Raw genomic sequence first — 21196 nt, forward strand, 5'->3', positions numbered from 1 at the left:
GAGAGAAGGACTGAAAACATTACATTGTGATCTTCAAATGTTTAATTCTTCCATCAACACTGGTGCCACTGGGACTTGTGGGATGAAGTTTCAGAGGCAGCTGTTGCTCTGTCCGCCCCTGCAGTCTGGCCACACACCATTAACCTTTTCCTGCCTCCCTTGGGCTACAGATAAAGTAGATTTGATGTAGGAGATCAAGATGAGAAAAATACCTATTTGTTACAGAAGTTCTGATTTAGATGGATGGGAAAGAAGTTCTGATCTAGGATGGGAAAAAAAAAATTACAGCACTTTTGATAGACTCCTTGTCAATCCCCCTAATAAGCTGTAATAAATTTTTCATTTTGTTTTTTGCAATGTCCAGCTGCCTGCAAATAAAGCTGTGTCTGAAGCAAAGTGTAATGGCAATGTCTACAGTACCCATGAATTCCAGTCCCAACCTCTTCCTTATTCAGTTTTGTAAGGGATTTCCCACTGAATTGGTGCTGTTCCTTGTGAAATAATTACCCATACACAAACTGTGCTTGTACTTTATTAAAAAATAGCCAGTAGTTAAAGGTTTCAGTCAATAAAATACCAAACTTTTAAAATTACAATATTAAAGGCATAATTGGAACAGTCCCCCTGGTATGAAATGGCACCTTGGTTACACTGAGGGAGGGGTGAGGTTACAGGGAGTAGTTTTTATGTGTAGCTGGGGTTAAAAAAAAAAAAAAACAAAAACTGAAATGTTCTAAAGCCAGAGGAGGAAAAGGAGCCCTAAACAGGGGACACCACTGTCACCAAACCATCAGGGCTGGACGTGCTCAGTAGTAGATCCAAGCTGGGAACTGATGGCATCACAATCCCCTTTTAGACTTGGGTACAGAGGAAGGGTGTGCAAATTTCCTTCATGAGGTTTGTGTCTATCCAGGCAAAAAGCATTGAAAGGAGCACCATTTCCCACTCACGTGCAGGTGTGAACCCCCTGTGCTTCCAAAGCAGCAGAGCAGGAAAAGGAGTGAGTGAAAGCTGCCTGGTCCTGTCAGCAAGATCAGCATATTTTGTTTTTTAAGCTCTGTACCATCTGCACTACTCCAAGGAATGTGTGACATCTTCCTGAACCTTCTCCATTCTGGGAAAGTGATCCTTTATTGCCACCCTGGCTGCAGGTCCTTGGTCAGGAGTTCCTAGGGTGGCTTCACTCCGAGAGCTGCAGGGGGAGCATGGGGAGGGCTCAGGAGTCAATCCTTCCATAGGAAGAAAACACTGTGGGAAGAGAGGGAGCTCAGTCAGCAGCACTGCAGGGGCTCAGTGACCCTCAGGGAACGGAGCTTTAGATTGTGTCACGTCAGTGCTCCCACATCCCTTTACTGTCTCTGTATTATACAGCATGAAATATTGCAAGTAGACCGAGATCTGCTCACACAGGTGTGATTTTTGGACAGCAGCATTTATTTCTCAGGTTGGCAGTAGCTTTCTTCAGGGAAAAGCCACACCTGTTCCACCCAACTTCTAATCTTTGTCAACCTGGTAATTCTGAGGCTGCAGAACTGCTTGACTGGGGATCTGCCTTCTCCTGTGATTATCTCTAAGGTTTTTCCTGGCTATTTCCCTGTGACCGAACAGGCTCCACCTTCCCCAGTGAATTTTTGGGGTACTTACTTCTCTCCCTCAGTCCCTGCCCAAAGCTGCGGTAGACATGAACCAGAGCCCAGAACAGAACAGATTTTATGGCAACAGAAATGCAGGAGCCAGTGATGAAAGCAGCTTCCAAGGTGTAAGAATTGCCTTTGCCCCACTCCCTTATCACCTACAGGAAAGGGAGACATGAAACCATCACCACCTCCTGCAACAAAGCCTCGAAGCATAAGCTACAACATGCAACCGGGCACTGAATTTCTTACCAGGTGGTAAATTGGGGGAAAAGAAAAACCCAACTGGTCACTTTGAAACCATCTCAGTTTTCTGATTTTTATGATGTCTGTGTGGAGTCCTGCTGTGCTCTGAGCAGCTCAAGCAGGCCTGGAATAATGGGAAGCTCCATTGGATAAATGGATCCCTGAGGTTGTGGGTGGCTGCAGCCCCTGGGTGTGAAGGATAAGAAGCACTAGCCACTCTCAGCATTCCAGCCCTGCCCAGGATGAACAGCCTGGCTTCCCCTTGCCCTCCTCTCTCTCCTCACCTCTGTTCACACATCTTGTGGGAGGTTCCCACTGATAAACGTTTTAGCAGTGTTACAGAGCCAAAAAACTGCCCCGAACTGGAGTTTTTTGGGTTTGCACTGCCTTGTTTTGGCTACAACAGGATCCACAGCTGTGGATGCTGCCTAGGAAATTCTTTAAAATACAACAACTGAGCCCTGGTCAAATGCTCTGTCACCACTTGAGGGTTGTGAAGCAGGGGAGGCATTTTTGAGGAGTTGTTTATCTTGAAGATTTTGTTTCATCTTTCCCTCATCATTCTTTGCAGGGACTTCCAGAGCGTCTCCCTCTGTTCAGTTCAAGAGCAACTTGACTTGGTTCCTGTCCTGAAAAGTTGACCCTGGAGAGGCAAGATGTGCTCTGCTCTCTTTAAATCCAGCAGGAGCTGCAGGGAAGGGGTGAGGCAGCACCTTTGGGGCCTGAGGAGGAGGGTGAGACCCCCAGCCTTGCTCCCCTTACCGTGTAGAGCAGGTAGATGAGATAAACCACCTCAGGCACATTCTGAATCAGAAATACCCACACCAAAGGTTTCAGCTCTTTTAAAATCTGAAAAATAAGATGAGATACAGCTTTTTAAGTCAGTGCTATATACTCTATGAAAGCTGCATGTTTTTCATAACATTTCCAGTATTGGTTTAGCTGAGTTCTCAATTTTAGCTTTGCTCTCCACTTCCCTTCTCCACTAGTGTTTTTTAGCAGGAAATTCAGCTTGTTTTCCTGAGAGCTAGGCCAGGAGTGATGATGACCTTTCTCTCTGGGCACACTCAGATTTTCTCTAGAAGCTGAATGTTTTCATAGGTAAGAGACTGAAAGCTCCCTGTGACTTTTTCTCTACCTTTCTTTTTACTACAGAGAAGTACAGTCACTGAGGAGCGAAGTGTGGGAGAAGCAAGAGGATTGAAGTGTCAGGAGAATTTAATTTCACAATTCACAATGGGACTTGGGAAAGAAGAAAAGGGACTGCAGCAGCCCTGTGCTGGAAGGGCAAGTCTGAGCAAAGGAAGGAAAAGCAGCTGAGTCACTGGGGGTGACAGCAGTAACTGTGCCAATGTTAGGATTGGATTTTATGCATCCGATCAGTACCAGATTCCCCCCAAACCCAAAAGTGATGTGTTTTAAAAGCACAATTTCAGCAAAACACATAGGGAGCTGAATTTCAGCTGTCAGGAATTTGTGTGGATGACTAAAGCAAACACTCCAGGAGCCTAAAACAACATCCACCCCCAAAAACCCCTAAACTCCTTCCTGGTAATAAAAAACTCACTTATCTGATGTACTTTGGCCCTGATTCTGCAATCATTCTTGGAACAGAGGCTCAAGATTTCAGAGTACGTTCAGTCTGACATGAAAAATGACGTTTCAAGTTCACAAATCTTTAGGTTAACCTGGAAACTGTTTCTGAGCTGTGAAAGAGATGCCCCAATAAAGGATCCCTCATCTTTTTGGTGTGGTTTCCTAAGGATTTAAGGCCTCACTCACTTTGTCTGTAACACTGTAATGATTTGGGGGACTGCTCCCGGTGTCACTCAGCCTTGGCAGAGAGGCAGAACTGCTGAAGTCAGTGTGATCCTCCAGATTTCATTAAAGTGATCAAGGACTGAGACTAAAACAATGTCCCTCAGAATGGTACAATGATAATGTGACTTTGTTTCACTCTGTGTGCTCAATTTAGACCCAGATTTAGACAAAACCTTGCTTCAATATTGTGCTCTGCTTTTCTCCATCCTGGCTCCCTTCCCTGAGCCTGTGGGAATCCCTCAGGGTGAGGATGGGCAGTGTCAGGGGCTGTGTGACCCTGATGTTCTCTGCAGCTGCACACTCACTGCAGTGATGCCCATGGTGACCTTCAGGCAGGCCCAGACGATGCCCGTGGCTGAGATGATGTTGTGCAGCAGGGTGATCTCATGCAGGCTGATCAAGAGGATGCACAGGCACAGCTGGGGGAGGCAAACATTTGATGAAATCATTCTTGGAGACCCTGCAGCCCCACCAAAAAATATCTGCCACAAACTCCCTGCAACAGCAAGTTAGGCACAGGTCTAAAAGCTGAAATTATTCCTCAAACAAGGACAGAAGTACTTCCCTGAATAACAGCAACCAGAAAGAACAGGGAGAGCAGATAAAGCAAAGTAATGCTGCAGTAAATAAGGATGAGAGGTGCTTACAGAAGTAACAGATCTTGGGTTCACTTCCCCTATCTGTATCCCCTATCTGTAACTTAATTTTCTGTCTTACTGCCCTGCTGGTCAAGTTCCCCTCTCCCACCCCAGAATCATTTCCTCAATGCAGGAGGCATCTGGAAATCAGGAGACTGGAGGCTGAGATGGGCAGGAATAACCTTGCTCAGGAAGCCATGGGTGGGTTGCAGCTCCTGGATGCAATTGTTTTTAGGGATAAACTTCCCAAAAAGAAGCTTCTGTTCTCCTTTTGTGCAGGACAATGATAAAATATATTTTGATTCATTTTTATGGACTTTAACTAAGCTAAGGCAAACACATGGAGCTACAACCATTATTAAGTTAATATAACAAAGGTAAGAGAGAGGAATGCTCTTGGAATGGAATAATTCAACTCAGCCAGTCCAAGATCTTATCAATAAAAGGGAAAAAGGGAATCTGGGGGGCCAGAGCTCTGTACCTGTGCCTGCAGATCAAAAGTGAGCATGGAAAAGCAGAGGTTGAGCATGAAGTACTGGGACTGGAGGCTCTCCAGGGCACCCCCCACTCGGAATGCCATCATAGACTGGCTCTGGATGAGGATGAGGGCACAGATCACATCCAAGGAGCCCACCAGCAGGATCAGCACAAAACGGGCCTGAGGGAAGAGAAACAGGATGGGATTGGCCACAACAGGCTGGCACTGGAATCCAGCTGGAAATACAGACAGGAGTAAGAAAATCTTCACAGAGACTGGTTCTGAGCTTCCTATTGGAACAAATCAACCTTTCCCACTGGGGACAGGGGATTATTCTCAATGCTGGACTTGCAGAATTACAAGAAACACAGGTTTGTGTCTGTTTGTGCCCACTTTGCTGGAATTAACACTCCGTTTCTCCTGCTTTAAGGATGGCTTAAGTGGCAAAACATCCTTCAGGATTACACTGATATGAAAATATTTATAACTAGAAATTATTGTGGCTCAGGAAGCAGAGTTACTGTAATCCAAGTTACCGTTAGAGTAGTAAAAAAACCCCTAATAGTACTTTTCACATTTATACCAGGCTTTACTTTGAAGTTCTTGTTTAATATTTAAACTGATGACTTGGCTGTGCATCTTAAAAGTAACCTGCATTTTTTGATGTCTGTTCTTTATTGACCCTACCAACCCAGTTTGCTACAGATAAAGTTGTTTAACTGAATGTCTAATTGATAAATAAACTGAATTGGCAAAGCTGCTTTTTCTCCCTCTCCCTTGCTTGGCTGCCACCTCTCCTGCTGAAGAATAATTTTTGGATGACTTCACAGCAGGGAAGCACCTTGTTGAGAAGTATGTGATAAAAAGAAAGCATTTCCTGGAAGCACAACAAGTGGGAATTTAACTACAGACCTCAGTAAGGCCTAGAATACAATCCTTTAATTTTTTACTGCTATAAAATGCAAACAAGATAACCTGGAGTGGAATTATTGTATCTTTTTGTTTCCTTGCAGGTTCCCATAAATCTCATAAAAACACATTTATGAGCACTGGCTAATGGCTGTGCCCACAGACTGGGGATTCCAGTTCTAGCCTAGGTTAGGTTTATGTGACTTCAGGCCAGACATTTCACAGAGAGAAATCTGAAGCAGGGTAGGTGAAGGGTACATTTTACAGTAATTTTGTGTAATTCTTTGGTATTTCTGTTATTTTTGGGTGCTGCCATAAGGAAACTCAGAGAACAGCTCAAAGAAGATTTGCAGTTGTGGGTGTGCACATTTTGTTGTTCAATAGGGACAATTCAGCCTGACTCTCTGTTATCAGTAACAATAATACATTAATATATAACAATTTATATATATAATATATAATATATATGATTATACCATGCATATAGTTATTATATACAATTACATATTATATAATATATACTATACATATAATTATATACTATATATAAAATATATATTATATATAATAAATGTAAAAAATAAATAAGAACTAAATAATGAATATATGAAAAATAAATTTAAAAAAATTATATATATAACAGTACATATAGTACATATAATAGCATATTTTATATATAACACAATACTATTATATAGTAATATGTATTAATATATATAATAATTTATTTTTATATAAATGTCTGTTACCACAGACATCTTGCCTTCCTGATGACAGATTTTCAAACCCAAGCTGTGGGGGGAAGGAAAAGCTGGTTAAAAGCAGGAGACTGACCAGGAGTTTTGGCTTCTGCTCAGCAGGGAGCACAGTGAAGTTGATGATGGAGCGGAGCATCACAAGCAGGATGGAGAGCACAAACACAACGAGCTCCTGGCGGTTCTCCTGCAGGATGCCCCTGCTCACATAATACACACAGAACACTGGGGAGGAGAGGGAATGTCAGTGCCAGCTCAAACAGGGGCAAAATTCCCTATTTTGGAGCCAAAGTGGAAGGATCAAAGTGTCCCTGAGGCTCCTCGGTATTTCTTCATACCAAGGAGCTTGAATCGTGCAATTAAAACATTCCCCACTGTGTTTAGCATATAATAAATTAAATAATTAGTTACACTAATTACTTGTGAAGTAACACTGTGAAAATGGAAGTGTATTATCCAAACTAGCAGCTGGGCTGGGTCGTTCTATGAATACCACACTGAACATTATGTCCAGTTGTTTATTTGATTTAATAAAACAGCACCATTTTTGTTAAAGAACTGAAATCAAATCATCTTCCCAGAGTAATTCAGGTGACTAAAAAGTAGTTTATTACTCACACACACCCTCCACAGTGCTGCCTGTGTGGTCTGGCCACTGCACAGGGTTTGTGTGTGGAACTGAACGTGGACTGGATTCAGTTTATTTAAGTGTGGAAATTTTGAAACACCCCACCCTGCAAACTGTAATCCAAAAAATAACTGGGTGAGAACTGGTTTGAGTTTTATTTTTATAAACTACATCAAGCCCCCAGTCAGCTGTCACTGTGAATTTTATGCTTTTTTGGTAAAAAATAAAGCAAAGGCTTTGTTCTTTCACAGGATGCTGCTGCAAATTCTTACCACAGCCAAAATAACAACAAATCTCTCTTTGCAAAGCACTGCTTCCTTAATTCTACACATCAACTCATCCAAATTTGTTGGGACATGGGGACAAGCATTGTACAAATTTTCAAATTAAATAATAACTTCAGTCTCCCTAAACAAACCTTCAGTAAACGAACTTCCTGTTTCACTGCCCTTAACAGGGACTGAGAAAATGAAAAAAATTATTGGCCAATTACAAAGCAAATCATGTGATTTTCTGGACATGACCTCAGGAAGACCTGAAAGGCTTAAGATAGTATTTCCTTTTTTTGCAAATTCAGCTGCTAAATCCACAGAGATCTGTACAAATTTGAAAATAAGCTCTTTTTTGGTCATCAGGCTTTTTGTAGAGATGGCATATGCACATGAAATTTCCTGAAATCCTCGTGTTTTCATGTTAACTTCTGTTTAATACAAATGGACCCAAGACGTTTCTGCTGAAGCTCTGATTGGAAATAACCAAGGAGGGAAGCCCGGAGTGTGGACACCTGAATTCCCAGCATATTATGGCTCAGACACTAAAATAGGAAGTGGTGAGTTTTTCTGGCATAGCTGAAAATCCAGTATGTCTTATATAATAGACTTCAGTTGCTCCTTAATCACATAATTATTACTATTATCATCATTGTTTTCATTATTTACTCTATTCAAACTGGATTTCTTACCAACTCCAACCAACTGAATAAAGGAAATGGTGAAATCCTCCTCAGTCTGGCGCACCAGTGTCTCTATGGTCAGCCCTATGACACTCAGTAGGGACAAAATAGTGACAAAGAAGTAGATCTTCACAGGGAATGAGAGCTCTGAACATGGTTTTATCTGTAAAGGGAGAAAATTCTTTAACACATCCTGCAGAATAAATTTGTTGCTGTTCCTAAAAATTACATTGGGGCAAGTGGGGTAAATGAGGCAGTGCAGGGTTTCCTTTGGGAAGAGAAACTCCACAACTGGAATGAATCTCCCAAACTGCTGAGGAAGGGAGAAGTCTAACTTTATTTCATAATTAATCTCAGCCTAGATTGTCACAGTTTATACCCACAGCCCTTGTGCCTCACAAGACCATGGTATTATATTCCATAACATGGAGATTGCCAATGCCCACATATACATATATCAGAGCATGGAAATAACATTTTCCCACTCTTTTAATTCGAGGAAACTGTAAAGACAGGGCCAGCGTTCTCAGTAAGGCTAAGTCCTATTTTCTTATATTAAAATACTTCAGGTGGAGCAACATCCTCACAGGAATTTAACACTTGCTTTGTTCAGCTGGAGGAGACTGAGGGGGACCTCAGGGTCTGCAGCTCCTCCTGAGGGACAGCTCCGATCTCTGCTCTGGGACAGGACCCTGGGAACAGCTGGAGCTGTGCCAGGGCAGGTTTAGGTTGGATATTGGGAAAGGTTCTTTTCCTAGAGGGTGCTGGGCACTGCCCAGGCTCCCCAGGGAATGGGCTCAGCCCCAAGAGCTCCAGGAGCTGTCAGGGATGCCCAGGGTAGGGTTTTCGGGTGTCTGTGCAGGGCCTGGATCAATGACCCTGAGGGTCCCCTCCAGCTCAGGACACTCCACGACGCTGTCAGCAGAGCTGTGATAAGCCTCGGCGCGCGGACACCTGACTCCCTGATCCACCTGACTTCGGACGCGGATTCGAGCCGTGTTTTTACATCCACCCCCCGGGCAGAGAAAAGCGGAAGACACCGGCAAGCTACCGCAGCAGCAGAGATGTACTCACGGGGCCGCAGGGCGTGGGGATGAGCTGCCGGTGCCGCGGGGTGAGATTGGGTAGGCTGGGCCCCGCCGGAGCCGCGGCGCCGCTGTGGGAGAGAGAGCGGGGCCGTCAGGGGGTCCGTACCACCCCCACAGCGGAGGAGAACCGCCCGCGAACCCCCACTCCCAGCGCAGGCGCCTCCAGGCGAGGCGCGGGGAAAGCGCAGGGAGGCGCCCCCGTGCCGCCCGTGGTGTGGTGTGGCCTGGCCCGGCCGTACCTGCCATCCATGGCGGCGGCCGCACGTCGCGTCCCGTCCTGGCGGCGGGTCCTACATAGCTGCGGAGGGGTCCCGGCGGCGCTTCCGGGGGCCGGCCCGCTTAGCGTCACTTCCCCGGCACGGCTGGGGAGCGCCGCTTGCGATCCTCCCGGGCGGCGGGGCCGTCGCGCTCCCGCCCCTCCGCCCTGGGAGTCCCCTCGGCGCTGGGCATCCCACCCAGCTGGATGGAGGGGAGGCCCGCAGCGAAGCGCTCTGCGCGGTTCTACCCGGATGTGCGTGCCCTGTAACCCCCTTCTACTTTGCGTGGTTTCCTCGTGGTTTTTGGTAAAATGGCCTCCCCGCCGCTGCGGTGACAAAGGGGCGAGCCCGGCGCTCGGCTCCGGTGTGCCCGGCCAGCTCCCGGGGCCCGGCGGGGTAGTGCGCGGCCGGACCCGCCACTTCAGCTCCGGCCACGGCAGGGGATGGGCAGCCGCTGCCCGGTGGTACCGGAGCCCGGTGCTACCGCAGCCTGGTGGTACCGGAGCCGTGCGGCAGCAACGAATGCAGGTGGCGGCCGGGATGCGCTGAGGGCTGCAGGGATGGAGGGAGGGAAGAAGGGAGGGTTGGGAGCGGCGAGCGGTGCCGCAGAGGACAATCCCGGGCCGGGCCCGGGCAGGGGAAAGCCGGTGCTGAAAAGCCCCTGGGCCCGCAAGCTGGGTCGGAAGGGGCGGGGTGCTCCCGGGGAGGGCTCCGAACCCCGCTCAGGTGCGGGGATGCTCCGGGAGCTGCGGGCACCGGGACACGGGCGGGAATGGGAATGGGCTGTGGGGAGCTGGTTGGGAATGCGGAGGGAAGGCTCTGGCAGTGGGTGAAGCAGAAGCACAGCTGGAGTGCCACGAAGTGCTAAGTTGTTTCAGCCTTTCTGCGTCTTCTGCTGTTGTATTTATGGTGTTTGTAACATCTTAGATGCTCTCGTTGCCATTAGCCAAGCAGTGTTAATGAGTGACGCTTGCTCAGGGTACTGAATTTTGTGCATTTGCTGCGTTGGGGACAATGTTTGAGTGACCTTTTGCATAATGGATGAAGGGTCATGGACACAACCCTTTGTTTTTTCACTGTCAGATCAACCTTAGCTTATCAAACCCTTACAATATATTTGAACTTTCGTTTCTATTTGTGGAAAGTCGACTTTCTAAAGGTCTTTGTGGATATTTTTTTCACCCTAATATATTGTTACTGGGAGTGTAGTTAAGGGTTGGAGAAGGTACAAGGAATCTAAGAGGCACTCAGCTGCTGGTTCTTTTGAGCTGGAAGATTGAGTCTTTGCATGTAATCCAAGAGAAACAACTGCCAACCACTGCCACGTTTTCATCTGTTGGTAAACATCAGCTGCCGGTTGGCCTTGAGGGAGGAAGACTGAATTAGTTCCAGATGGAGAACTCTTTCAGCCCATTTAGACTTTCCAGTTGATTTAAGCCAGCAGGTCAGTAATTTAGGGGAGTAGTTTTATTCTTATTTGCTGTTCTGCTTCCTGCTGTGTGTGGAATCAGTGATATCAAATCTGATATCTCAGAGGGTGGGGCTTTGGTTGTGCTTAATTTGCTTTGGTTTTAATTAAGTTGTATAAACAGAAAAGATATTTTAAAGCTGTGATAATTAACTATTTTGAATGTAGAGGGGTATTTTTTTAATGACCTGGAAAAGGAGGAGTAAAGAATCCATTTTTCCTAACAAATTCTCTAGGAGAATGTGTATCTTTTTTTCAAAGTCTTGTATTAAACTGGATTACCACAAGTTCATGGTTTAATGTGATTGTGTCAGAGGGTCCCATATTTCAGTGTGCTGTTGGCATGAATTCCTGAAAAAATGTGAAGAGATAAGGGCACGCGGATGGAAATCTTCAGTGCATGGCTGTGGTAACTAGAGAATGTGAGGAATGGAAAATTTCACTGTGAAGTAGCTGCTGTGTAGGATACTGACATGAGATCTTTAACTCCTCAGTGCCTCTTTCTGATTTATTTGAGATGCCACACTGGACATTTAAAAAGCATTAAAAATAAAATCTAAAAAAAAAGAAAATAGAGTGAACTGCTCACAAAGTCGGGGCAGGTGCAGTAGCTCTTGTCACAGCTCTTGGATTTCTCTTGCCATTGATTATGAGAGGAGTAAAGACCACAGGGTGGTTTTGTTGTTGTCTCTGCTACTGTAACTTGCCACATTTTGTGTAATTTGTAAAAGAAAAGAGCTCTGTTTGCAAATCATTTAATGCCTTTTGTTGCCAAGTCTGTTAGAAAGGCTTTAAGAATTGCAGGTGCTAATACTGACTGTCATGGTATAGCAAAAGGAGGAAGATTGCGTTATGCCCATGTAATTAAACAGATGACCACTCTGGAAAGCTCTTGGACGTGTTTCCCTACCTTTTTTACCTGGATACATTTACCAGGGTTGCTCTGTGATTACTGGGAGTTACAGCTTTTGATTATCAATCTCTCTGACTCAGGTTGATAACAGGTTAATTAGTACTAAGGGCAGAGGTTCCTGCTTGGATTTGCTGGGTTGGAAAGATTTTTCTGGGGAGTGTTTAAAGACAGACTGAGGTCAAAAACACTGCAAAGTCTGGAAGAGGAGTTAGTTATAATTTGAAAGGCTGTGTTGAGGTGCTCCGGAGGAAAAAGGGCGTAAAAACACAAAGTCTGGAGGGTGGGTGTTATTTTAGAATAAAAAACCTCCCTAAGATAAGTTCTTGTTGCTTAATCTTGGCACGAAGACATCAGGAGTTCAAAATCCAGTCTGAAGGATTACAGAAGTGTCTTTATCTTTCATAAAGTTCAGGTGAAATGTGCTATCTTTGCTGCATTAGAGATGTAAAACGTCACACATGTTTCTTCTTTCCCTTTTTTTCCCTTTTAGGCAGCAAACATGGAGCAGCCCACATGAAGAAGCATGTGGAGTTTATATTCCTGCAATATGTTCTTTGGAGGACCAATTTTCCAGGTCCCTGGGAGATGAAGCATTAACCACATGACATTTTTGTTTCAACAAGTGCTGTGTCAGTGTTGCTTTGTGTGAAGTACAGATATTCATTTCCTCACCTCACCATGTCGGCTGCGACAAGTGCCCTGACTCCGGCAACCCTAAGTCCTCCCCAGCTGGAGGAGAAGCCAAAGGGAAAATCCCTGTTCCAGCTGGGCTCACTCTTTGCTAACAGGAGTGAGAAATTTGTGATTGCTCGCAGTGACAGTTTGCCAGAGGAGAATGTCCTGAAAATCACAATCACAGAGACCACAGTCATCGAATCCGACCTGGGCATCTGGAATTCTCATGCTCTCATCTACCTCACTTTGTGGTTTTTCTTCAGCTTTTGCACTCTGTTCCTTAACAAATACATTCTGTCCTTGCTGGAGGGAGAGCCCAGCATGCTCGGTACCCTGCTTTTCCTGAATTCCAGGGAGAGATTTATTTATTTTACTGGAACAGGAGCACCAGAGGCTGCCAGAACTCCCGAAGCATTTGGATAATGCTGCCAGGCCCAGAGTGGGGTTGTTGGGGTGTCTGTGCAGGGATAAGAGTTGGGCTGGATGATCCCTGTGGGTCCCTTCTAAGTCAAGATATGATTCTATGATTGATAATCCCAGATCATCCCATATAAAGCTGAGGGAGAGAATGGTTCAATTGAAGTGAAAAATGCTTAGTTTGGGAGATGTGGAGAGGGATCTTGAGGCTGGGAACTTGGGATTTTGGCCTTTAAAGTGGTTTCTGACACTGTCCTTTCCTCCACTTGCTGAAAGATTAAATTTTGCTTGTAGAGGAGCTTGAAGAGGGAGAAAAAAAAAGTAATTTTTTTTGTTTTCTGTGTTGGAGGGTTTAACAAAAAGTCATATTTTGAGTCAGTTGTTGATGCTCTCCAGAGCTGTGCAGTGCCAAGAGTTGCCTTTGGTGATCTTTGTTATCCAGTGGCCATTTTAGTTCTTTTTTTTCTTCTTAAGGGGCAAACAAAGGGCAGTTTATCTGTGAACCAGGTTTTTAAACATTTGCTTTATTGTGCTACCTTGTTTAGATGTAGAAGCAAAGGGCTTTTGTGAGAATATATAAAATATACACAGTTATTTCTTAACTGCCAAAAATACTGCATAGATGCTAATTTCAGAAATTTTCTCATGAAAATTGATTTGTTGTGTTCCAGCTTCTGATCTGACTTCATTTCTGTTCTCTGATCCTCCTTTAGGTGCTGTTCAAATGCTTTCCACCACCTTCATTGGCTGCATCAAGATGTTTGTTCCATGCTGTCTGTACCAGCACAAAACCCGCATCTCCTATCCCCCCAATTTCATCATGATCATGCTCTTTGTGGGATTAATGAGGTAAATGGGAAAGATATCCTGCAGTATCTTTGCTAATATTTGTGGTTTTCCAAACCAAATCTGTGTTTTTATGTCTCTCTGCTTTGATAAGGTGTTTTGAGTATTCACCTTTTCCCCCGCAAGAAATATCCCAGGATAATCTTATTTTTATTTGCTGTTGTTCCTTTTCCCAGATGTCAAGATTTTTGCCTTCCCATTACATTTTCATTTTTTCAGAGTTCACTTCTCTTTCCATTTACTCTCTTCCTGCTCTTTTTGAGGCTGATGTTTGTTTAGTGCATTAATATTTACCAGCCTTTTGCTTCAAAAGTGTTCCAGGCTATTAAAATTTATCTTTTGAAAAGTAAATATTTGCTGCGCACTAGGATAGTATCAGTTTGTGGTCGAGGAGGGAACAAAAATGCCTGGTTTTGTTTCCTCTACCCTGCAAAACTGATAAAGAAAATCAAATAAGAGATAAATTCAATTAATTTCAGAGTTTAAACTGTGGTAATTGTGTAGCATATCTAATTTATACTAAAGATAATTGCAGATAAATTTTCCTCAGTGAATTACTGTTTCTCAGAAGATTTTCACTTTTCTAACTGGGCCTGTTGAAAACTTTGGCTTAAAAAATGATCACTTGAACCTTGGAGTGTGCTAAAAAGTAAATTTGTTTTCTGGAAATCCACTCTGCAGCCAAAGACATTCCACAATTGCCCAAGGGTGCCTTTATTTGCTTTAAATAATGTTTAAGCCAGAGCTGAAAGAAATAGATCTGGCCTTGGAGTTGCAGGAGAAATCACAGTGCAATTATTTTTATGCTGCATGTTTAAGAGTAGCTCACGAAGCATTATTTTAATTTCTTCTGGTGCACTAATTCCTTTTTTTTTTTTATTAATTTCTTGTGATTTTCTTTTGCTGCAGATTTGCAACAGTGGTCCTGGGCCTGGTCAGCCTGAAGAATGTGGCAGTTTCATTTGCAGAAACTGTGAAAAGCTCTGCTCCTATTTTCACTGTCATCATGTCCCGGATGATTTTGGGGGAATACACTGGTGACTCTTGAAATGAGATTTAATTACTCTCTATTCAAGGTCAAAGAATGACCACTGAAATATAATAAATGCAGCTGAAGAATCAGTCTGAACACACTGAGTTTGTAGAATTAAAAGAGTTTGGTGTGAGGGGATTGTTATTTTTTTGTCAAGGAATCATAGTGGCTTTAAATAACTGAAGTTCAGTGTGGTCCTGTTTTCTTGCTGTTCAGAATTTCAAATTCTTTCAAAATTCAGAGTGGGATACATTAAAAATGCAGCAATGAAACTGAGATTGGCCCTTTTCTTCTGCAGGATTGCCGGTGAATCTCTCTCTGATCCCTGTGATGGGAGGGCTGGCTCTGTGCACTGCCACTGAAATCAGCTTCAACATCCTGGGCTTCTCTGCAGCTCTGTCCACCAACATCATGGACTGGTGAGGCACCAGGAGAGCTCTGGTGGTGGAAAAAAGCAATTAATTTTATTAGGAGACGGAAGAAAATTGTTTAACATATTTAATTCTGTATAGTGCATTGAAATGTTGGTATTGAAAATGTATTTTTAACAAATTACTCACTTTCATATCTAACAGCATTATTGAGATTAAATAATAAAACTTCATTAGACCAAACTCCTTTCTGTACTTGTAGAAAATACTTATCCACCTGAGGATTGACTGACTGATTGAATTGTCCTAGCTAAAACACAGCTAAATGGTGGTTTTAATTTTTTTTTAATTTTTCTTCTCTAGTTTGCAAAATGTCTTTTCCAAAAAACTACTCAGTGGAGATAAATACAGATTTTCGTAAGTATTCAAAACATTTCAGGCTTGATTATATTAAAGCTGCATAAAGAAACTAAATATTTATCATTATGTTGCACCAGAAGGTGTAAATCTGATCACCTCTATCATTTTATCAGGGCAAGAAAATTCCCCTGAGCTCCCTACTGCAAGTTTCATAATCAGCTACAACGCCCAGAAATAAAAAGTTTAAAATATAACTATTTCTATAAATATTTTTCTGTAGTTATGTATGTCTTTCATAATAGTTTATAAAATACTTATTTAATATATTTTATACATATAAATAAATATATATAAATAAAAATAAATAAGTAAATAATAATATATAAATTATATATATAAACTTATATATATAAATAATAAATATAAATAAACCCCCTAAAAATACTATTTTCACAGCAATCAGTCCTTACTCTGCAGTCAGGAACCATCCTTAACACTGGGTGCAGAAAGCAACTTTTTAACTCTGAAACTTAAACCAAGAGTAAAGTCTTGTGTTGAAAAGTACCTTTAATAATATATTTGTATTTTACCATGAGATAAAAAACTACTTTTGGTGTTTTGTGCCTTTTACTTCAGTCCCTGACAGCAAATCTCTCTTTTCTTTTAAAAAGGAAGTTTTAAATAAATTTTTTTTCTTCTTTGTAGAGCCCCAGAGCTTCAATTCTACACAAGTGCTGCTGCTGTGATTATGCTTATTCCAGCTTGGATATTTTTCATGGTAATTTGAATTTATTATTTTAATGAATTTAAGCTTGTTTTTTAGTGAATTTAGGTTTGGGGGTTTTTTTAATTGTAAGCAGAACGTGCAACAAAGGTTAATCTTAAATTTTACCTTTTATCCTTCCAATTTTTTAAAATCAGCCTGAAATATAATTCATCCAATGTTTGCAAGAGATTGGGGGAGCAAAAAAGAGAAAATGGTAAAAGAAATAATTTAATATAGACGTGAGTTAATCCAAAAAGCCTGAGTTTATCTCAGGATTTTTCAGTTAAAATAATGATTTTATCTCAGTGCATTTGTGGTTTCAGATAAAGACTTGCAAACAAAATATGGAACATTTGTTGACTTTTGTTGAAATTCATGTGATATACAGGAATATTAACTCTCTGAAAGCAAATTGTTTTTGAGAAAAAATTACAAGATCTAAATGTCTTGTATGTTTTAGGTTTTGTTGGGCTAAAATTTAAATGTAAAATTCTATCTGCTTCTAACAGTTGGTGAAAAATCACTTGGATTTTTCTTATATTCCTTTTATTCCTTTTTTTTTTTTTTTTATTTAGGACGTCCCTGTGATTGGGAAAAGCGGGAGGAGCTTCAGCTACAACCAGGATATTGTCATTCTCCTCCTGATAGATGGAGTCCTCTTCCACCTGCAGAGTGTCACAGCCTATGCCTTGATGGGGAAAATTTCTCCTGTGACTTTCAGGTAAAATTATCAGGAGCATTATTTTCTATTTTTTGGTCAGGACCACTATTGTAGAATATTTTGTATCAGGAACACTATTTTTTCATTTTTGTCACAAACACTTTTTTTCTATTTTTTTGGTCAGGAACACTATTTTATACCCTTTTGTCAGAAACACAATTTTATATTCCTTTTAGGAACAGTATTTTATAATTTTTTTTTTTGTTCAGAAACACCATTTTATAATTTTTTGGTCAAGAACACTATTTTGCATTTTTTGGCAGGAACATTATTTTCTATTCTTTTTTTACCTGCTCAGTATTTCTGCTTGAGACCCAGGCAGTAAAAGTAGTGTGCAAAGAGGTGAATGAGGAAAATCACGGGATGGTTGGGGCTGGAAGTGGAATTTGAGGTGTCATTTGAAAAAAGGAAAACTAAAGGTATTGTGCAAAGACATGAATGAGGTAAATCATAGGATGGCTGGGGCTGGAAGTGGTGGCTAGAAAAAAAGGAAAATTAAAGGTATTTTGGAAAGAGATGAAGAAGTGAAATTCCAGGATGGTGGGGGTTTGAAGTGGCATCTGAGGTGGTGTTTAGGAGCAAGGCAGACATTAAAGACTGGCTGTGGGATGTGGCAGAGCTGCTCATGTCCCTCATGTCCTAGCTGTCCCCACTGTCCTCGCTGTCCTTTTTGTCCCCACTGTCCCTGATGTCTGTGCCGTTGTCTGCAGCGTTGCCAGCACTGTCAAACACGCCCTGTCCATCTGGCTCAGCATCATCGTCTTTGGGAACAAGATCACCAGCCTGTCAGCCGTGGGCACTGTCCTGGTCACCATGGGGGTCCTGCTCTACAACAAGGCCAAGCAGCACCAGCAGGAGACCCTGCACAGCCTGGTCATAGCCCCACAGTCCCTGCCAGGGCCCACTGAGGACACCGAGCCTCTGATCTCCAAGGATTTGGAACCCTATGATTAATGTGGCTCATTATCCTGCCAACCAAGAGAGGGTCCAAGGAAATCCTTCTGGATGTGGTTTTTCCTTTGATTCCTTTGAGTTCCTGGCAAGTCTTGCCCAGGACTTGAAGCAGGAAGGAGCTGGGAAGAATCCAAGAAAGCCTTGGGAATCTTATGCCCCAAAGAGAGGACCTGGAATGTAAATGTGGATTTTGTTGTCTTTTCTCGACTGGAAATCATGTCCAAGCTTGTGTTAGTGAAAGAATTTTGGTGTCTTGTGGGAAAACAATTCCTGTCTCCCTCCCCATCCAAATAATGTGAAAATGTGGCCCCACACTGAATTCTGCTGGCAGAGGGATGGAATTGGTGCCTCGTGGAAATTCCCAGTTGTTGCTCTGTATTTCCTGCATCCTCTGTCATTCCTGTGTGGTGTAGAGATGGAAGAGGTCCAAGGCAGGGATCTTCCCACTCTGCTCTGCTCTGGGGTGGCCTCAAGGATCTCAAGCCCTAAGGAATTTTTGGGCCCCCGAAACCTGCCAGAGCTCTGGGAGCATTTGGACAGCACAAGATGGGATTTTGGGGTGTCTGTGCAGGGCAGGAGTTGGACTGGATGATCCTTGTGAGTCCCCTCCAACTCAGGATATTCCATCATTCTAAGAGGGATTAGAATTCCCACCTTTCTCTCCCAAAAAACCAACTTTTTAGGTTTGGTTGAAGCAAACTATGGGTAATGAGCTCTGGTGAGCACCAACTGCTGACTACAAATCCAGGATTTGTAGAGGTTTTCCTCCTAAATTGTAACGTGGGAATATCACATTCCAATGGTTTACTGACAAAACTGACATGCAAGTGTTCACACACATACCCTTTGTAAATGGAGTGTTGAATTCAATACTTGTAGTTGCTTAGAGGTAAAAAAACACCTGAAAATTGTGGTGAGAAAAGAAGCAGAATATCTGTATTTCTATAAGAAACCATTTTGTTGTTTTAATTTCATTTTCATGAGGAAAGAAATTTATGGGGTATTTTATATTATTTCTAAGAGTGCAGCAAAAGGCTGCCTTTTAGAAACTCAGGGTTATGAGTCTGACCTGCATGTAAAATATCTAATTTCTCATTATGTAAAGAAATCTCAGAGGCATCTGTGACAGATGGAAGGGAGGAATATTAACCATAAACTGAGGCAAATCTTTATTTCTGCTGCTTGTAAGTTTCTTTTTTTTAAAAGGACATTTGTTTTTGTGGTAGATCAAAGGTTAAAAGTTAACTTTCCTTTTCAAAATTCTGAAGAACAGACATTTTTTTTTGGCAAAAAAAGCGCACATGTAGCTACAAAAACATTCACATGGGCTTTTTGGAAACAAAACTTAAGTTAAAATGAGTGGATTTTAATAATTGCCACCCTTCTGGGAGGTTGGAGCATGGATATATAGTGGGTCTTTATGCTATAAATAATGGCTAACAGGAAGTTACCAGTGGAATTCCTGTAAAATTACATTTACACTTGTGATTACATTTCCACACCTAAGTGGCTGCCTGGGGCAGATTCCCCAAAGATCTGTGGAAAGGAAATACCAATTTTAGCATTCTTGTGTATGTGACACATCTGTGGTATTTCATTTTCTTTTGTATTCCAGTCACTTTTATAAAAGCTATGGACTGTGGCGTGCTGCTCTGTGGGATTTTTTGTTTGTTTTCTGCCAAATACACTGAGATTTTTCTTAAAGTACAACTACAAAAAAAAAAAAAAAAAGTGTGGTTTGTGTCATATTTCTGCTTTAGGTGACAGAAATCCCAGCTCTGCTCTCACATAAATCCCACCATCAGCTGCTTCATTTTAAAGCCCAGCAGGTTTTTGCTTTTCTGTGACCTAAACAGAGCTCTGGGAGGATTTGGGAATGGGATTTGAACCCCTGGAGAAGCTCATGGGTGGCAGCACAACCCTCCTCTTCTGTTGGGCTTTGTTCCAGTGTTGATTTTGTGTATTTTGCTTTGCCCTCTCTATGGCCTTTGCTTTCCTTAGATTAAACAAACTAACCTCTTGGCTCTCCACTTGTAAAACCTTTTTATTTTCCAGTCAGAGCAGTAAATCTTCTTTTCTCTTGTGTAAACAAGATTTTTGCTCTTTGTTAAGAATTTTCAAGGGTGTCACACCCCAGCTCTTTCTATGGTATGATAGAAGCAGTGCTGCCCAGAAAATTTGGGGGAACATGGGAACACTTTAGAGTTTCTTTCATTGCATTTCTTGCTGCCACACCCAAGTACTGGTGATGAGGACGAGCTCTGTGAGCTGGAGCTGTGCAGATTATTTATTTTACATTTTTCAATAGAGCACATATTCCTTAACTGTGAATTCCTGATGCACTGAGGTGTAAGGTGTTACAGCACTCCCTGTGCTTCTAAATTATCATTATTTCCCATTATATGGCCTATTATATGACATTATATTGTCATATTTCCAGTGGAGGATAATTAGGGATCAGTGTATTTTAGGGATTGTTATTAGGGATCTTTGCTGTTCTGGGCCGTGCCCAGTCTGTTATAAATGAAATTAGAATTTTGACAACTAGGTCCCTTGGGTTAATGGCAGTTTATTTAAAAATTAATACAATTTAGTAAATTGAATAGTAATTTGGTATAAAATAATACAGTTTAGTAAAAGCATATTATTTAGCAAAAAATTACAATTTATATATATAATCTGCCAGTAATTAAGTATGATTAAAGCATAAGCAAAACCGACCGGGATATGGAGGGGGTTCCTCACTCAGCCTCATGTACAAAACTGACCAGGGTATGGAGAGGGTTTCTCACCCTGCCTCACATACCAAACAAAGCACTTCAAACTAAACTTACATACTGTATGCTTATACATATTCATTAATATTTCCCGTAAGTTTCCTCCTATTTACGATTTTTCTGACTTTATGTCACTTTTCTTCACATTGCATGCCTCACTTCTTGTTAGGGGGTCTTCAGTCTTCTTTTGGGGGGGGGGGTGGTTCTTTTGGCAAAGGCTTCTCCTCTTCCTTGTTGTCCTTTGGATAATCTTAAAGGTTTGCATGTGCATACTAAATGTAGTGTTATGTAAGTCTACTAATTAGTCTTACATTTACTGATTTTTAGGCCCAGTGCCTAAAGTCATTCTAATTTTGTCCATCTCAAGGCCGTTTTTGTCTTGGGACATCACTTATCTTCCAAACTATTTTAACATGTAACATCTGTAAAGGGGTACATCTGCCTTGTAACACTGATTCTTTGGTTTCTTCTAATAATAACTTCCCAAAT

General features: G+C 42.2%; 2 protein-coding genes across 10 annotated transcripts; one reads left to right on the plus strand and one right to left on the minus strand.

The window, feature by feature from the left end:
• Positions 1 to 516: 516 nt before the first annotated feature.
• On the minus strand, positions 517 to 9503 carry LOC102112580 (uncharacterized). Of its 6 annotated transcripts, none has more exons than XM_005530415.2 (9): positions 9389 to 9503; positions 9136 to 9217; positions 8071 to 8224; positions 6561 to 6706; positions 4821 to 4997; positions 4007 to 4120; positions 2643 to 2729; positions 1645 to 1792; positions 1082 to 1248 (listed from the first exon to the last, which is right to left on the minus strand). In XM_005530415.2, the coding sequence occupies exons 1-9, from the start codon at positions 9397 to 9399 to the stop codon at positions 1217 to 1219; spliced, it is 951 nt and encodes a 316-aa protein (XP_005530472.1). In that variant the 5' UTR covers positions 9400 to 9503; the 3' UTR covers positions 1082 to 1216. The 6 variants fall into 6 exon arrangements, with proteins under 6 accessions (XP_014114694.2, XP_087922567.1, XP_005530472.1 ...); XM_014259220.2 differs by lacking the exon at positions 1082 to 1248 and adding an exon at positions 1887 to 2004 and having other exon boundaries at positions 1710 to 1792; XM_014259219.2 differs by lacking the exon at positions 1645 to 1792 and having other exon boundaries at positions 517 to 1248.
• Positions 9504 to 9599: 96 nt separating this feature from the next.
• On the plus strand, positions 9600 to 20175 carry SLC35E2B (solute carrier family 35 member E2B). Of its 4 annotated transcripts, none has more exons than XM_005530416.3 (9): positions 9600 to 9660; positions 12278 to 12790; positions 13593 to 13728; positions 14635 to 14762; positions 15057 to 15177; positions 15493 to 15546; positions 16195 to 16267; positions 16831 to 16976; positions 17687 to 20172. In XM_005530416.3, the coding sequence occupies exons 2-9, from the start codon at positions 12466 to 12468 to the stop codon at positions 17928 to 17930; spliced, it is 1227 nt and encodes a 408-aa protein (XP_005530473.1). In that variant the 5' UTR covers positions 9600 to 9660; positions 12278 to 12465; the 3' UTR covers positions 17931 to 20172. The 4 variants fall into 4 exon arrangements, with proteins under 4 accessions (XP_005530473.1, XP_087922564.1, XP_087922563.1 ...); XM_088066438.1 differs by lacking the exon at positions 9600 to 9660 and adding an exon at positions 9668 to 9934 and having other exon boundaries at positions 12278 to 12361; positions 17687 to 20175; XM_088066437.1 differs by lacking the exon at positions 9600 to 9660 and adding an exon at positions 9919 to 9934.
• The last annotated feature ends 1021 nt before the right edge of the window (positions 20176 to 21196 follow it).

This window comes from Pseudopodoces humilis, chromosome 24 (genome assembly GCF_049639895.1).
Source record: "Pseudopodoces humilis isolate 2021_Gansu_Grassland_sample_001 chromosome 24, ASM4963989v1, whole genome shotgun sequence".
Classification (NCBI taxonomy): Eukaryota; Metazoa; Chordata; class Aves; order Passeriformes; family Paridae; genus Pseudopodoces; species Pseudopodoces humilis.

Bases quoted from the DNA above. Each gene is read 5' to 3' on its own strand.
- LOC102112580 (XM_005530415.2), bottom strand. The intron at 6,707-8,070 runs GTAAGAAATCCA...TCTCCTCCCCAG, and splicing joins TATTCAGTTGGTTGGAGTTG to TGTTCTGTGTGTATTATGTG. The intron at 1,249-1,644 runs GTAAGTACCCCA...CTCTTCCCACAG, and splicing joins GCAGGGACTGAGGGAGAGAA to TGTTTTCTTCCTATGGAAGG.
- SLC35E2B (XM_005530416.3), top strand. From the start codon at position 12,466: ATGTCGGCTGCGACAAGTGCCCTGACTCCGGCAACCCTAAGTCCTCCC. The intron at 13,729-14,634 runs GTAAATGGGAAA...CTTTTGCTGCAG, and splicing joins CTCTTTGTGGGATTAATGAG to ATTTGCAACAGTGGTCCTGG. The intron at 16,268-16,830 runs GTAATTTGAATT...TTTTTTATTTAG, and splicing joins CAGCTTGGATATTTTTCATG to GACGTCCCTGTGATTGGGAA.